The sequence below is a fragment of the Electrophorus electricus genome, chromosome 15 (assembly GCF_013358815.1).
Source record: "Electrophorus electricus isolate fEleEle1 chromosome 15, fEleEle1.pri, whole genome shotgun sequence".
In the NCBI taxonomy this organism is placed as follows: domain Eukaryota; kingdom Metazoa; phylum Chordata; class Actinopteri; order Gymnotiformes; family Gymnotidae; genus Electrophorus; species Electrophorus electricus.
The window spans coordinates 6,289,350-6,307,869 of record NC_049549.1 but is presented as its reverse complement, the minus strand read 5'-3'; the positions used below and the strand labels follow the sequence as shown (position 1 = coordinate 6,307,869).

At 37.2% G+C, this 18,520-nt stretch overlaps 1 protein-coding gene and 1 long non-coding RNA gene across 2 annotated transcripts; one reads left to right on the top strand and one right to left on the bottom strand.

Moving 5' to 3' along the window:
• The first annotated feature begins 508 nt into the window (after positions 1–508).
• ca8 (carbonic anhydrase VIII) lies at positions 509–10,689 on the top strand. Its single transcript, XM_027027368.2, has 9 exons — positions 509–1,018; positions 2,378–2,569; positions 2,806–2,930; positions 4,149–4,244; positions 4,357–4,419; positions 4,766–4,814; positions 5,014–5,126; positions 6,662–6,832; positions 9,248–10,689. Exons 1-8 carry the CDS (start codon positions 946–948, stop codon positions 6,794–6,796), a joined length of 846 nt encoding a protein of 281 aa, XP_026883169.2. The 5' UTR covers positions 509–945; the 3' UTR covers positions 6,797–6,832; positions 9,248–10,689.
• Positions 10,690–14,326: 3,637 nt separating this feature from the next.
• LOC113588320 lies at positions 14,327–18,144 on the bottom strand. The gene is made up of 2 exons (XR_003411837.2): positions 17,893–18,144; positions 14,327–16,185 (listed from the first exon to the last, which is right to left on the bottom strand). It is a non-coding gene; the product is annotated as an uncharacterized LOC113588320 (long non-coding RNA).
• Positions 18,145–18,520: the final 376 nt, after the last annotated feature.

Here is an 18,520-nt window from a genome sequence, read left to right as displayed (position 1 = left end):
GAGACACTTGCATGAGAACTCAAAATAACTAGTTTTAGTTCTAATACTAATCAGTGTACTATTTCAACTGTAAGCAAAGGTATGATTGAAAATTGCACGCTGTTCATTAGTAAGAATAACATTCTGCAGTATAATCATTTACAGGCATTTTACAGGCTCTTCTGTTTCTCATCCTGAAAATACAATAAGAGGCAAAGCAAGCAAGAATACAACACAAAGACCTCGCTTTCTTTCTTCATTTAAGCTTTCTTCAGCGTTGGTGTTTTCATAACCACACCCATTTCCTCTAAGGTAGCAGAAATCCTGTCCTTGTTTCCAAGATCAACATCACTCCTGCATTCCAGCTTGCATGTACTACTGTCCCCGTGGCCAGACTGTTAACCAGGCTGGACTGCTAAGCTGTTTCTAAGGTGCTGCCTCAGAAATCTGAGAGTCATCACATACAGCCAATCAGAGCACATGCGGCTTGTCTATGTGTGTGCGTGTGTGTGTGCGTGCGTGTGTGTGTGTTTGTGTGTGTGTTTGGAGGCTCAGTGTGTGCTGCTGCAGCTGGGAAAAAGATTTTTAAACTGGCACAAGTCTAGAGCTTTTTAGAGAGGAGCTCATTCTACAGCCTTGACACTGGAAGAGAGAAAGAGAGAGTGTGTGTCTGTGTGGGAAAGAGAGAGAGGGGGAGAGAAGGAAACTGTGGGACAGAAATCTCTTTTCAACAGACTGTAAGCACAGATTCTCTTAGTTGCTGTGAGGACCGGTGAACTTATTGCTACGGCTTATCCTGCTGCATTATTTAACCTCCATCTGCATTTGTTATGGGTGTACAGTGAGTACAAACAAATAAAAGGAATTTACATTTACTGAGCAAACAGCAGGGACCATTAACCTCTGGCACCTTGTCAGGAGAGGACTGTGGTTCTCCTGAAAGTTTGGGCACAAGGATCCATCATCATGGCAGACAACATGACTCAGGAATCTGAGTACCTGCCTGGGAAGGAAGAGGTAGACTGGGGCTACGAGGCAGGTAAGGCACTCAGTGACACAGCTGTGTCTCATTCCTATTTACACTGTGCAAAGCATGAGATGAAACAGTCCCACCCCAGTTACTGAAAATCTCTGTCTCTCTTGGTTGAGCTGAATGCCAAGTGTAGTTTGTTGTCTTTATGACATAGGTAAATTCATTGTGCACCAATGTCTGTTTGTCACTTGATATGGATTTGGGTTGGAGAGTATTGGGATTAAAAACAGAGTGGCCATGCAGATAACAAATGGTATCTAATTTATGGTTACATTACATTTCACAGTAAGTTAGATAAGCCATGACAAGCATAAATTCAGGAAAGCCAACAATGGAAACAAAGGGTCTTTTCAAGAAAAATCTGTGACTTCCAGGAGAGCCTGACTGTTTTATTCTGCTATACAAAGTGAGATTTATGTAAAGCCCCAGTGTGTCATCCGGCATATCACAATTTGTGAATTAAACAGAAGAACAAAGCTATTTGTCTAATTCAATATAGAGACTTTTTTATCGATGTATTATTTTTAAGTATTGTTCAAAAGTAATTTTCTATTACATATTGTCACTTTAAGTACTCCATTTGGATCTCTTTGTCTTAACTTGCTTTTACTGAATTTCAAAGTAACATGACTGAAGGAGAGAAAGTATTTGTCTGCCACAAATGTTTTCCTGCCAAAAGCATGGAAAAACAAGTGATGCCTGTTAAGTAGATTACTGAACTTAATTTACACTTCTGTGGCATCTTCATTCAGCCAGGCTGCAGACAATATATAACTAAATCTAAAAAGTATGTACAATAAAGATTGTGAATAAGTGTTCTGATATGCAACTCCAGATGACCGATTGTTTAACACTATGTGTTAAACTTTACACCCTGTTGGTTGCAGTTCTTGGTCAGGAAATAGCAAAAAAAGACCCTGAAGAAAAAGCACAAATGAGGTGAAAGTGTAAGGAAGTGGGCAGTAAGACCATGGGGTAGAAAAGGCAAAAGCAGCAGAAGGAGGGGGTGAGGGGGTGAATGAGCACATTCTGTATCCTCCAGGGTCCCTTGGTCCTACAGGATCGCGTACATTAATGAGTGTTGGGCCCTGGTGCTCTGACAGCCCTTATTTAGTTGCTGTATTAGGAGCACAAAAATGGACCACGGCCATGTTAAGCTATGTTGGTGGCAAGCAGTCTTTTCTGTCCCGGGGTCAAATATGCCAAAAAACATGCAAGCTTTGCCATCGACCTTCAGGGGCCAAAACGAAGTATCAGACACAAGGTTGAAACAAAAACAGTGCAAGGACAAAGAGGATTCAGTGGATACTCTGTGGCCATGCAGCAGCTGGCAATATTGTGACAAAGGATGTGTTCATATCCCAGGGGTGGAATGGGGCCTGCTCTTTCCAGAGGCTAATGGGGAGAATCAGTCCCCCATAAACTTGAACTCCAGAGAAGCACGTTATGACCCCAGGCTGCTAGAGGTGTGCCTAACACCCAACTACGTGGTTTGCCGGGACTGTGAGGTCATCAATGATGGGCATACCGTGAGGATCATGCTCAAATCCAAATCAGGTATGCATCCCAATCGCTGAAACTGCAAAGCATCAGGCTATAAATAATACAGTGCTTGGTTAGTAAGCACTCTTATAATCCCTTAAAAAAACTAGATGTTGCTGTTGGGTGTCATTTACGCAGCACTTTCAGGTCATTTCCAGGAACTAGGAGACGCTTGTTCATTTGCAGTATTCCTGTTTATGGTCCACTCACCCTGCTCTTTGTTTCCTCCTAACCTGGGAATCCTGTGGCAGTGGTGACAGGAGGTCCTCTCCCCAGTGACCACGAGTACGAGCTCCATGAAGTGCGTTTCCACTGGGGCAAGGAGAACCAGAGGGGTTCTGAACACACTGTCAACTTCAAGGCTTTTCCCATGGAGGTCAGTGGAATGAGATTCACTTTCGGTGCTGGCTCATTTGTACCTGTGGCCGCATGACCAACCAGGATCTCACATTCATGCATTGTCTGAGTGATGTGTGAAGGACAAGCTCTGTGTGAAAGATGTAAACACTGCAGTTCTTGGAGTGGCATGCAGTTATGTCTGGGGCCACGTGACCCACCAGGAGCTTAGTGTCATATATGCCTGAGTGGTTTCTGCCGGAGAAACTGTGTGTGAAAATATAAACAGAGTCCCTGGAAGAAAACAAAGGACAATGCGAATGCAACAGGTTGTGGCAAATTTGACCACATCCTTAAAACTGGTAACATCTCACCGTCCAGGAAAATGAAAACATCGAAAGATATCAAACCAAGCTATAAAATCACCTGATATAACTACTTATGATGGCAGCAATGATATTTACCCTTAATCGGATATTTGCTAGTAATCAGTGTATTAGGTTTGGTTTCTAGGCAACAATATTGTTCTTCCATAGCAAATTAAATATGGCTCAGTGGGATCAACAAGAAATAACTGTTCTCTGTATTCATTCTTTAATAACTCCAGATCTCAAAACTACCAAATCCCGAGGAACTCATAATTGGCACATATTCACCACAATATATGTGTTAAATGAAAACCTGAAATGTTGTCAATGAAAACATAAGTATAAGATTATTAGCTTATTAGTGTAGATGCTATTGACTGTGACAATGTACATCCCATATTATTTCAGTGCTCTGAAGTCACAACTGGACTTCAGATAACACAAGAGCCTAACCCTCTTCATTGACTATAAAACATATGTGATACTACACAGGTCAATGGGGACAATGGCAAGGTTCTCTTTAAAACAGTGTTGAGGGCTATGTTTCAAAGCCCTTAGTACACACCTGTCCCCTGTACCTGTTCACTTACACACACTTTCCCCTGTCTCTTCCAGCCAGATCTAGAGATAAGCTGTCAAGTACAGGCCACAGCTGTAGAGAAATAATGGGCCTTGTAGCACTGGAAATCAATGAAATTGTATAATATTGTACCATTTTGTCAAGAGCTTTATAACAATCATTTAGTTTTAGATTTATACAGCAGTTAAAGCCTCGTTAAAAGCCTTGTTAGCAGTTAACGTGGATGACACCTACTTCAGAACACCTGAAAGTCATCTCTTTGCATGGTGCTGGGATCGAGGCTGTAGTGACAATGTAGCTTTTCTTGTAGCTCCACCTCATCCACTGGAACAGCACACTGTTTAACAGTGTCGAGGAGGCCATGGGGAAGAAGAAAGGCATCCTCATCATCGCTCTCTTCGTGCAGGTACATAGCCCTCGTGTTTGCCTTCTGAGTTAAATATACACAAACACACGCGCATATGCTTTCCCCCTTTCTGCTCCTCTGTCGTGTCATGCTGCTGATGTGGTCTGTGCAGATTGGAAAGGAGCACCTCGGCCTGAAGGCTATTACGGAGGTGCTGCAGGACCTGCAGTATAAGGTGAGCAGTAGCACAGGGTCTGAGAAAGGCCTGGAGAAGCAAGCAAACAAGGAAAAACAAACTTCAACTTGCAACAGGGATTCTGTAAAATTTTGTATAGATCCAGTGTAGGAGAGGTTTAGTTTGTTTAAATGGAAAAAAAAATGTTTCCTTGCTTCATTACAGTCATACTAACTGAATTTATTGTTGAAATTAACTTGTACTACTAAGTTGTGGAGTGACATAAATATTGTTAAGGTAACTTGAAACGCTCAAGCCTTCTTACACTATGGTAGCATACTGTGTGGCAAATAAATGCTTGGTGACTTCCTATTTTTTTTGGACAAATAATGTTTCGTCATTACAGGGAAAGACAAAAATAATACCATGTTTCAATCCAAATACATTGCTACCTGGTAAGTTTGCCCAGTACTTTAGTTTTTGATGAATTTTGCATGCTCATTGACATTTTCTTCATTAGTGACATCTTTAAAAACACATATAGATGTAGTATTGCTACAATGTTCTAGAATGTAATTAAAGAGCAATGTAAATGTTTTATCTCACTCTGATCCCCCACACCTCTTCAGATTACTTGTGTTTGTTTCTTGTTAGATCCTCTATTAAGAGACTACTGGGTGTATGAAGGATCTTTAACAACACCTCCATGCAGTGAAAAAGTCACCTGGATCCTTTACCGTTATCCATTAACTATCTCACAAATGCAGGTAAATATGGGTGTGCCTACTGTATGCATTAGGGCTTTGCATCTCAGGAATGTCATAAGGGTATTATAGGTGTTATTTTAAGGGTATTATTACATCACTATTAGTATGTAAAAATAAATTGTAGTAGTGATGTCATAAGTTGGGCACACTAAGCAAAATTAACCAAACATATTATAAATTATATTAATATATATACATTTTATATATATAGAGTTTTATTATTATTATTATTATTATTATTATTATTATTAATAATAATAATAATTTTATATATATGTATATATATATATATATATATATATATATATATATATATATATATATATAAAATTATTATTATTATTATTATTAATAATAATAATAATAATAAAACTATATATATATATATATATATATATATATATATATATATATATATATATATATATTATATTGCCATTAGACAGTGTCCTTCCTTTGATTGCATTATGCAAACCACAGTGATCAGGCATTGAAGAATTTATAATAGTAGCAGCACTGGATTTGATCCACCAAGACTACAGTTTTCATGCATAATTTGTCAGGCTTACTCTACCTCATTCAACACTGCTGAGTTTCTGACCACAAACCCACTGTACCACTGTTGATGAGAAATTATTTGGGTGGCAGATTGTTCTTAACATTGCATTGATACTAAAATGGCATAATGGTGTGGGGCTTGTGTGGTTATATCTGACTCAGCAGTGTTGCTGGAGTTTTTACACATCAGGGTTGTCGCTGGGATAATAGTGGCCTGCCACCCAAAAATAGCTAGTCAACAGAAGTCCTGTGATCTGATAATGATTGCTAATCAAGTGTTGGAGGATGGCTAAATAAGTTAATCCTTTCCTTGCATAAAGTTTGTTCAGATGAGACTGGTGATAAGCATACATGTATGTAGTAGAAACCTTTCCCAACAAGGAGACATATATGTGGACTTCAATAAATTGTGTTTAAATTTTTTTACTGTGAACAGAGATTGTATATTATGACTTGCATGTCTAAATTACATCACAATGACCTGTTAAAATCCAAAATAGTCATTCTGTGCCCTGTATGACGGTCAACAAGCTTTTGGGGTATCTTTGATCATTCTAACCTGCTGATCATTGATTTTTTTGTAGGAAAAGGGCATGCACAAAAAGACTCTCAGCAAACTTTGATGACTGTATAGGAAAATAATTTTATTTATAGATTTGTCATGTGGGTTCTCAGACTACTTATCAGCAGCCTGTTTCAACTCTATTTGTGACAGCTGTATCTAAAAGACTGGCTATATCTGATACTGGCCATTACTAGGTCCTGTAACTGTAGGATGCTTCAACAATCAATGTATAATCAGCCACTTCTCTTTAGTCAAGCTTTTAATGCTAGTGTGCAATAAGCAATGTAAAGCAAAATTTCTATGTAAGTTATGAACCCAAATGATGCATGAGATAATCGGGCATTACAAATTTTAAGTTTAAGTTAATTGTGTAGTTCCCATTGAGACCATGTGCTTTCGGTTTCTTCTGCAGATTGAGGAATTTCGACGGCTGAGGTGCCACATCAAAGGGGCAGAGCTCCCCGAGGGCAGTGATGGGATGTTGGGTGACAACTTCCGACCCACACAGCCTCTTAGTGACCGAGTAGTGAGGGCAGCCTTCCAGTAGCCCCTGGTGCCCCCAAACCACCTTTATCCTCCGCAGGTAAATTTATGCCGCAGTAGTACACACCAGAGGTATGTTTCACCGGGAACTAGAGCTCTATATTTTAAAGCTAATATGCACTACATGGCTTTGGGGCTTTAGTAATCCATAAGATGTCTGGGAACATGCACTTAACTGATTTCTTGTGCCTGTTGTTTGGATGTGGGAAGGACAGCTTGGAAACTTCTGTTTGATGGACCTAGTTTTTACACCACAGAAGGATTCATAGCTCCTGTGCAGCAATGCTGAGTACTTGAGAATGCATGAACTCAAGTCAAAGATCCAACATTGTCTTACTCTAGTGATCTAGAAATAGTATTATTTTAATGAAAACGGGCCACATTCTCCCAATGGTCCTTGGCACCTCTAAACAATAGAGCACTGCTAGGAGGTTGGGGTAATGGAATAACCCAGTTCTATCTAATCTGGGACTTGCTGTAACATTGCATAGGGAACTATCTATTTTTGTACTCCCTCGGGGACACCTGGGTCTGCTTGCATATTTCTCATTTTGAAAGGAGACTTTGAGATGGCCCGATTTAGGCCATGGAGTTCCAGTGAGCTGAGAAAGCACAACCAGTGTTGTAAATCCAAGCGCTGACAGAGAAAGTATTTCTGATTCACTATGACATTTATGTTTATAATAGCCAGACATAAGAGGTATGAGATACAGCACAGTTTTCTGGAAACAGACTGGTAACGAAGTTAAACACAAGTACTTTTACGATCACTTTCACATTAGGAAAGGTTTGCTGACCTGCTATTTGTAGGTCAAATCAGGAATTGCTGAAATGCTATCAAAATGCCATCATCCAAGTATCATGATGTTTAGGGGATGATCTTTGGACAGAAGTTGTTATCAGGGCATAATGAATTCATATCAATTTCAGGGTAGCTATGGTCAGCAATTGTAGCATAAAATAAATCAGGGCCTTTACAGTTAATCTTTTTTATAACTGAAACATGTAAAACATTTTTCTTTTATTTGAGCACACACTCATGTATGTGTGCACACACATGCACACAAACATGGTTATTTTTGGTATGTTTCCTTGGAGCCAGTTTTTCTACAGCCAGTGCAATTGATGTCAGATGGTGAATAGGCTAAATCACTTGACATTGGAATCAGCTGTTAGATCAGATAAGTCGTAATTAATTAATCAACTAATCACCACAATTGATCTTCTGTAGCCTAAACTATAGGGAAAACCATCAGCCACTTTAGTAGCCACTTCACACACACACACACACACACACACTCCATACATGATACGTCTGGCTTGACAGAATGACAGAGACAGGAACAGAGAGATATTGTTAAGCTGTAATGGATATCTAAGGGTAACATGACCAGTTCAAAGAAGGGTAAAAGTTGGACCTGTCTTAGAACTAGATAATCCCCCGCCCCCACCAGTAGGTATTTCCCCTGCTGTTCAGTAGGGACAATCCAACCCAGTGTGTATGTAATGTTATTACATTCTCAAAAATAACCTTCTTCAGTGAGTCCCTCAAATTTTTACTCAAGGTACAACATAGCTAAACATCTTAACAAGATGGTCCAACAATGCCCTTAGTAGTATTATGCTCAACAAAATATTCAGATCAGTTATCTATAGTGTTACACTATTAAATCATTCACTTGACCCCTTACACTGGCCAGAATGTGTGTAGATAAGCTGTGTAAAAATGATTAATACTGTACAGTTGTGCACTATTTACCAATGTGTAGAAGTAATACTACACCGCTCTACAGTACACTGGAGTACTATGTGATCACTTTTTTCACACAATGTGGTCCAGGGGATTGGATGTTTGTGGATATATTCTATTCTACAGTTTGCACAATGCCTTTAGTTATAGTCCATGGTATTTACAAAATGAGCACCCTTGTTTCTGCCCAGAGTAGGCTCAGAAGAAAGTTTACACTGTAAAGTTAGCAACTGTTTGTAATAGTGTCTACTTGCCTTGCCTTGTGAACTTTTACAAATAATACACTGTTTATAAAAGATAACAGTACTCTTTTTTATGCCACACATATGTAGACTGCAGTACTTAACTGCAGTAGTGTTTTGGGGTATTTTCAGCAATTCAAACACCACAACATGTCATTCTATTTTTTATTCACCTTAATGAGGTCACAGTACCGAACCAACACTGAGAACACTGAGCATGCTCTGTAGTGTCCCATAAGACAAGGCATGTTTGTAAATGCTCCTTTACCTTCTGTTAAAGTTTTCATGAAAGGAACAGCTCAAAGTTAGGGAAGAGTTTTCACTAAACCACTGAGAGTGTGTTTATAAAATGTGAAGAATTGTTCCCTTATAAAACGTGGAGAATTGTTTTTTTTTTGTTGTTGTTGTTGCTTACATTGTATAAACAAGACCAAGGTTGCATTTGTTTTCTTCTGTCTTTTAGCAAGTGAAGAACAATTTGATGAAGGAGGCAGAATGAACCCACTAAGTGAACATGGATTGCATGCTATTGTAGTCAAAAGGGCACCAATCCATACTTTGAGCCTGGCAGTAACGGTTGGCACAGATAGCTCCGGCTTTGAACTCTACCATGAGATACAGCAGCGCTGGGTCCCACAGGAGCTGTCAGAACCAGCACATGAAGATACTGCTCAATAAAATCTCACCATTCCCACATCTTTATAAATGTGCAGAAATTTACATCGAATGGAAAGAACTGAAGCTCTGTCAGCATATGTCATGGTTTGTTGTCACCTGATATAAATTGTCTGAGTTCTTTGTGAATCCCGGTCATACGTTATATTATAGTCATATCCAATAAAGAAGAGAAACAAAATGGAATATAAAGATTACTTGTAGGACACTTTATTAAAGATGTACTGAACAAACACATGCAGTAAAACAGCATTTGCTTAGTCATACTAGTGTGGTTTACTAATATAATGGAATCTATGTTCTATAGGTAATAATATAAATTAAACACATTTTTTTCCTTACGTTGCTAAGCATTTTAGAGTTTCAACGTTTTACACCTTTCAGACCATCTCACATTGTTTATACTGAATGTAAATTTTTCACATTTTCTCACTGTAACACACAGGATCACTGTTTCAGTCTACATTTCTGGTCATTTTAGTTTTGCAAGGCATATTGCAATTTAAAAAGCATGTTGCATAATATTTGCTGTTTGTAGATGAGAACAAAATTTGGTGTTCGGGAGCCATTTATTGATGTTATATTGTAGAACCTATTTAAAATTGCTTCCACTTGCCACCAGAAAGAAGTCCAATACAGCATCAAACCGAAACATCTCCACCAATCCCAGGAGCACTTTCCCTTTAATGTTTATATTAAGCTTTTCAATCACTTTAGGTTTAGTTTGTATTTTCACATGCAGAATCTGCATCTGATGTGTTCTGTCTAATGTGTTTTAGTTCAACTTTGTCATTAGATTTGTGAGTTATCTCAGCAAAGCCTGACCAATACGTGCAGTGTGTCTTAATTTAGCAGAATGAATATCCAGTATAATACACAGAAAGGTGAAAGCTGTGCAGTTCTTTATATAAGCCAGACAGAAGCGATTGCACAATAAATAAAAAGTAAAAAAGATATTTAAATTTACATTTAGCAGATGCTTGTCCAGATCAACTGACAGAAGTGCTTGGTCATCTCTGTGGAAGGTTTTTTAATGCTAGTACAATCTAAGCCAGATGTCATTTAAGGAGACCTGTCAGCCATGTTTAGTCAGTTGAATTCAGAATATTTTAGTCCACTTTAATGGTTTGTTTTAACAGTGCTTTATACATTTGCAGAGTTTTGAAATTTGTGCATTCAAATATTAGTTTACTAAATTGTAAACTACCAAATTAAAGTGTAAATTACTAATGTTATTTGCTGGAAAATGTTTAATAGTTTCATAATTGTTTTGCTGGTGCATATCTGTATATATCATTATATTATCTAGAGTCTGTTTTAGGTCCTAATTTCTGGTTGATGTGTGACATGCAAACATATTTACAGTTCATACTATGGCTTTTTCTATTGCAACATTTTGGCCAGGAAAACCACAAAAGGTGTCCTGAAGACAAGAAATCTAATGCAAGAAACAGTTTCTTTGTAGTGTATCATTGAGCAGGTTATTGGTCAGTTCCGGCTGACCACAAAAGCAGTGTTTCTCACAGGAAGTGGTTAAACCATCATTGTATAGTACATGTAAGTTAGTCTAAATGAGTGTTCAGGTTTTAGAGTAAGTACAGGTCAGTGGAGTCTGTTATATAGTAATTTATGCTAAAATAAGTGGTATCGTTCACATAACATGTAGATAACAGAAGGCGAATAATGCATAGAACAACAAATCAGACAATTTATCTAATATTGTCCACATATGTGCCACACACACACAGTTAACACATAGACACTTTGAATTTTCATACAAATTAGTTTCGAACAGTAAGACCATTGCACTCATCCAATAGTTTTAATAATCCCCATAGTCAAGTTTAATCATCCTAGGCACTGCCCTCTACTTACAATAACCAAACTGCTAAAACAGCATAACACACTAAGAATGAAGAGCATATCATCTTTTATGCGCACAAAAATATCCACCTAAACACGACACAGTTACTAGTGTAGAGACGTGCTTTAATATGGGACTTCAGTTACAGCTAAAGCAAAATTTTATATATATATAGCATTGCTACAAAATGTAAATAAAGTTCAATTAAATTTTAATTTAATAAAGTAGAAATATAAAGACAAAATAAAATACCCAATAAACTACATATAATTGTATAACACCTATAACACCATTAGTATAGCACCTCAGTGACCTGATGAGTCACAAATACTAGCAGAACCACCAGCACAGTGGCAGAGGCATGAAGTGAGGGTAAAACACTTTAGACAGGAGCACCAGAATGGGCCATTAAAAGTTTGATTGAGCTACATAATGCTAACTAAACTAGCAAGTGATTAGAATATAGGTTAACAAAGGCTAACTTTTCTAATAAAATGATATAATAATATTTTTAAAACCCACTGGAGACACCAACAATCTTTGCAACTTTTACCCAAACATTGTTGTGTTGAAGTATAAACCAGCTAATCTATCACTGCAGTAAGGTGTTTTATAATGCAGGTGGGTGTGTGATTAAAATGATGTCTTTGGGTATATGCAGATCCATAAAAACCCAATGAGAGATGAAACAGCTGTGCTGAAAGTGATGATGAAGTGAACATAAATTATTTCTGGCTAAGAATTACATGTGAAAGACTCTTAAAAACCTGGGGAGGTGGTGTCACAAAAAATGTAAAATTTCATGCAGCACTGTGGAACATCTGTTGTCTATGAATAAAAATGTTTAATGTTTAGTGTTTCTACACACACACACACACACACACACACACACACACACACACACACACACACACACTTGTGAACCCAGCCCTGAAGTTGCAAAGGTATTCCATTGTCCAAACTTCTACAGATCTCCAACTTCTGTTATAGTTTCTGTGGGAAAAATGTGTCTGTGTGCATGTGTGTGTGCATGTGTGTGATTTACATTTATGAAAGGTAAAACACAAATATTTATAAAAATGTATATATGATACACTAATGAGAATTAAAATATTTCATGAGGCTCTATAGTGCTGTATTTCATTCATTAATATGTAATATAGTAAATTGATTATATTATTGGAGTATATTTTTGGATCATTTATTACATTGTCTCCATTAAATAAAACATAACTTTAACCTTATTTGGCTCAATGCAGATTATGCTTTCAATCAAACAGTCAGTTCACGTATTTGAAGTTTCCTGCTGTTTTGTGTGATCATCAGTGTCAAATGGACACTGGTTTCAAAACACACAAACAGAACCAGTTCACTCAGTTTCAAATGATATATTGCATAGTCCTTTGAACAACAGTTTCAAGATCTTACCAACTTCCATTTTTGGTGCTGTATATATTTGGCTTATAATTCATTTGATAGAGGGCACTGGTTTCTTTGCTGCCCTTCTAACCCTAACCCTAACTTTAACCCTGAGTCATGGCCTGCAAGAACACCTGCTGGGCCCACAGGAACCAACTGACCTCCATAAGGAGAGGGTCACAATTTGTTCACCAATCATGCTTGCGAATTACATGTTCAAGGGGCTATATATATACTGAAAGTAAAAAGGAGCCTAAAACAGAACCTTGTGGGACAGGCTTGCCATTTACAGTAAGTAATTGGTAATAGTGTGTCAAGTAGGACAGAACCCAGGCAAAACCTTATCTGTTTAAACTAATTTTATTCTTTTCAAGTTTTCAAGTCTGCCCATTAAAATATCATGGTTTATAGTGTAAAATGCTGGTTTTGGTGATTAAATTATTTAAACCTAACTGTATCAGCTCATGCTCTGCCAGTGAAAAAATTGAGCTCTTTCTTCTACCAGTCAGTTCTTTTACCATCAGTTTTGATGGGTAGGTACTTTCCCATCAACACAAGAGTGTGTAATTATCTCAAACAATCAATACAGCTGTTCTAATCAAATTCACAAATATGGTCAAAGAACTGAATGAACCTATTTGGAATCATCATGATTAGCAGATCTGGAATATTCATATTATTTTGTGTTTGTTAAGTGACATGTAAAGAGAAAGTCTGGAAAATTTCAAGCACTTGGGAATTCTAAACTTGCCCATCTTCAAGTATACATTTTAGTGTGAGAAAAAATGTCAGGAGGCCTGCATTTGAGGGTCTGCTTACACTTGATTTCATAGTAGTTTGTGACAAAAACAAAAAACAAAAAAAAACTTTACAAGAAACATCTGCCAAGAACACATATACCGTCACAGTAATATTCAGATGATTCTATCAGAGATCCCAGGTCAACCTTCCAGTTCTGATGATACTGACTCATGGAAAATATGAAATTGGTTGAATACAGGCTGGGATTTTATGTATTTTACAACTTATTCCACAATGTATGGGTAAATAAACAACAACTTTAACTCAGAAAAGGGCTTATTAACACCATGGTGACCAGTTGGGGGTACAAAGTCTTTCTTAAACATAAAAATACCTCCTGTACTGCCATGATTTTTCATTCCATTTAGATCAAATCCCCACATAATTATGTAATTGTTTAATGTGTTGTAGGGATGCTTCAGATTCTGATTGGCTGCAACCTTCTCACCTCACTTCACGTCCCCACTTGTAGTAGATTTGTTAGAGACAGATGTTGATTCTGCTTTCCCAACCTAGGAACTTTTACAAAGCCCATATGATCCAAAGAGATCCAAATAGCTTGATAACTCCACCATCCACAAAAACCTAAGCAAGGAAACAAAATGAACAGGTGGGTAAAAGGCCCTGAAAATGGACTTTTGCAACCATTTTAGTAAGTGCAGTAAGTGCAATGGGTTGCAGTCAATATATGGGTTGACTGGATTTGTCTGATGGTTTGATTTCATACAACATCCTACATATAAAAAAGCAGCATAAGACTTTTTCCCATTTCATAGACATTGCCATTGTAAATAGTTTTATTCTGCAGATAGAATTGGCACCTTCACAGAAGAGTTTACTTCTGCTTCAGATACACCTCAGCCAGCCTGTGAAGGCTTGCGCATGCCAGACTACTTCTCCACATATGCAACAAGGGCAAAATTAAATTGCAATACAATTTCAAGCACTATGTGCTTGGACCCTAAACAGAAAACAAAATTACTGCACAAAATGTAATATGCCATTGTGCCCTACATCCACTCAGAACTGCTTCAAACAATGACATGCTGTGACAGGCAAGGACATAAGCCTCAGAGCCCAAGACTCAGTAATTGTAAAATACTTCCATTTAATTTATATAATTTATTTATCTAAATATAATTGTATAATTTTTGAAATTATACAATTTTAGCATTTTACATTATTTAATATTTTATTCATTTATTTATTGGTTATCACACTTTCACCCCTTTAAGTGTAGCAGTTCTCATGGAGACAGCTGTTAGAAATTTGGCAGTTAAGAGTCAGGAGACTGTGTTGACCCTCATATTTTCATGCATGGAGAAACTTCAATTCGAAGTGTAATCAAACTTAAGATGAGAGGAGACAAAGGAGGGCAGCTCCAAGAATGTTATTACCTCCTGACCTTAGTGCCTGTTATCACAGAGGGACAAGGTACAATCACAGAAACATTCACAAAAATTCTAGAAGTACAAATGTACACCTCAGATGTACATATATCAAACAATATAAATCAAAATCAGAAATAATCACAAACAAAAAAAATATTAGAGGGGTATATGAATTCACTCAATTCCACCTTTGTTTTCTCACTAATGGAGAATCAATTAGTCAATGTACACCATGAAAATGCAGGCTTGCCAGTCAGGCAAACATGCCCTTACCGAAATCTAGATGGTTAAACCTTCATTTGGCAAACTATACAGGATAGGATAAATAACACAAATTTCAGATAATCTTGCTACAAGCACAGACTTGAAACAAACAGGCCATCATTAGATTAAGTAACAGAAACTCCTAATTCAAAAATATTGTGCCAAAAGAATCTAAACACCATGGAAACCTATGCAGAGTAATGAGATAGGACATACTACTTGTAGGCAGCGAAGTGGTATTCCATGCATCTTCTCCTGGGACAGAACATTCATTAATTTCAGGTTTTGTTATGTTATGGCAATTGGTTGAGCTACAGGAATTTGTAAAATTGAGAATGTGTTACAGTTTGAGACTGGGTGTGCAGAACAAGAAATTCCCTTGTGTACACTTATGAGCTGTGGGACACATATGGATTGACTACCAAAAGGATGAGCAAAAACACTGCCTCATATATCAAAAGTAAAGCATTCCATTACTTCTGCTTCCTCCCTCACTAACCTTAAATCCAAAGTGTGATACTGTGTGTGCTGACTACATTTGCACTTGTTTTGGCCCCATGTTCTATGACTCCATCACAAAGAATGTCTCAGAAAGAATGGTAGGTCTGCCTGTTCTTCCAACTCTGGGAAGGTTGTTTCCTTTGTGAAACGCATTATTTGTTTATGCAAAGGTAGCTTAGATGTTGCTGTGGTCCTGTGGTGCCATGTATACACAATACCAGCAGGTAATGGTTGATAATTATTTATACAGTTCATGGAGATATGTTGATTGGCTTCAACATATTGGCATTGTATGCTCTTGAATGGCATATGTATGTATTCCCATGAAGTAGCACAGTTTAGTACAGCAAGTATGGTATGTGGCAAAGGTCCAGATGTTCTGCATGATTTGTTCCAGGAGTTATCAGGAGTTCAGTTTGTTGATTTTGTAATATCATTTTTCAGGCAACAGGCTGCATCAGGGCATCTAGATCCTCAGCTTATTAGCTGTAACAGGGACAGAGAGAGAGAGAGAGAGAGAGAGAGAGAGAGAGAGAGAGAGAGAGAGAGAGAGAGAGAGAGAGAGAGAGAGTGAAAGATAAATATATGCAGTAAGCTGTTCACTGATTTTGTAATTCTGAATTATTTTGTCATTTTCATTTTTTTATGATCACTGTTTAGTTGGCTTCTGACCACAGTTAGTTTTCCGTGTTTTCTATTGTCCATCTTTCCTTCAGAGAGGGCTAGTAAGACTATGCACAGTGTGTTGAAATCTTTACCTGCAGGGGTGGCCCCCCATGGACTATAAACCATAATTCTTCCCTGAGGCTCTGTGTTTCACCCACCCTCTGCTGACTGTCCCTAATGCTCAGTCCTGGGGAGTAGTACAACATGTGCCCATATTTTCTTTGCTTCACATTTAACAGCAGAATCTGCAATTAACAGAACCTGATAAGGAACAGCCAACCTAGGTCCTAAAATCTGTTTGTTGTGTTTCCTCATCATGACCCATTTTATCCACTCCTGTGTGACCTAGAGAATGAATTTGATTGGACAAATAGTGAAGTAGCAATTCAGGTACTACTAGCTTTCTCCCTTTGGTCCAAGTACCTTTTGGATCAACTTTTGCACCCATGTCCAAGTTTCCCAGCATGGAGAACTGGACAGTAGCTCATGGATAGAGCAAAAGTCATGTTTTCTGCACTCTGTGTCAGTGAGAGATGCAATTTATGGAAACATGCTCTTTCTGCCATCAAGTCAGTGAGCTGGTTGCCTTGTGCCTCGTGTGGTTCAGGATAATGACATTAGAAAAGTGTCAGTCTATCTTGGTCATGGCACCAAATTATTAGAAATTGGCCAATGAACAGTCAGCAGACTGTTTTGGTTTTCACTCTCAATATTTAGTTGCACATGTGGAAAAATATATACAGTGTAGTTGTTCATATGTAGAATGAAGCAAATTATACTTGTACAACTGGATTGCTTGTGTAACATTGTGACATCAAATAAATACTCAAAAATGTCACTTTTTGTTCTGCACCTTACTTTTTAGCTAAGGGTAGCCAGTGTGGAATAGAACTGAATCAGTGCAACATCACTGGTGCTAATACTGTGCTGCAACATATCACTCTGTGTACAGTCCTTCTCTGTGGGCACAAAGATGTCACTATAGCAATACAGAAGATCCCAAAGTCACTGTTTCAACATTCTTTTAGCAGCAGCAAAGCAGAACCTAAAGTTAACTTTTGGGGATAACTGAAGTATACACACTTCAAGAGAACAGTAACTAATTCAAACAACAACTAGCTAAGGGTAAGGGACACAGCTAACAAACAAACATGCGTTGTATCCAAACCAAACAGGACACAAAAATACTTTTGTTCAGGTTTCTTCTGACTGCTACCTCTTAGAAGAGTAGCGGACAATAGGAGGAAACTAGTTTAATCAATTTAGTTGAAAATAAAAATAAATGGAGTGGAATAGACCAAGCGATACAAATATATCTAAAATAAAATAAACAATATGCAATAGCAAAATAACGCAGTGCACAATTTAAATGTTATGATAATACAGCAATTAAACTTACATCTCTCTACACTCGATGGCCCTTACCACATTCTGGGTATCACTCACTCACTACCTAAAATTTACAGTAACTGGGAAACATGAGATTCGTGCACAAATAATTAGAATTTTTTAAAAAGTAAAACCTACTTTTAGCTTTGTTGCATGTCTGCAAGACATATCTACAGGCGATAACGAGAATGGCCGGTACTGGGACATACCCTGCTAGTTTAGTTTAGAACCCACGAGGACATTTGTCCATTGGATATCTACCCAAATAAAATAGCATCAAGTTCTGAAATATGTAAAGGTACAGGTACCAATATATAATTATCAAATGTCTTTTCTTAGGATTAAGTATATTTAAAGTGGACACTTAGTACCGAACTAGTATCCATTATACTCCAGAACCAACACATTTCACACAAACGTAAAGCACGCAAGCGACGTCATACCAATAGCAACTTAAAAGCAATAAACAATGTCAAAATAAAAGTGTATATGGTTAAAACTATAAATAAATAAAATTAAATTTATATATATATATATATATATATATATATATATATATATATATATATATATATATATATATATGTAGTTATACTAAATACTATATATATTATATAAAATATAAATATATTAAATATTCTATATGTTTTTAATATATATGTACTATATTTATATTTTATATTTTATATATATATTTAATATAACTACATTGTATATATATAAATATATTAAAATTTCTATATGTATTTTATATATGTACTATATT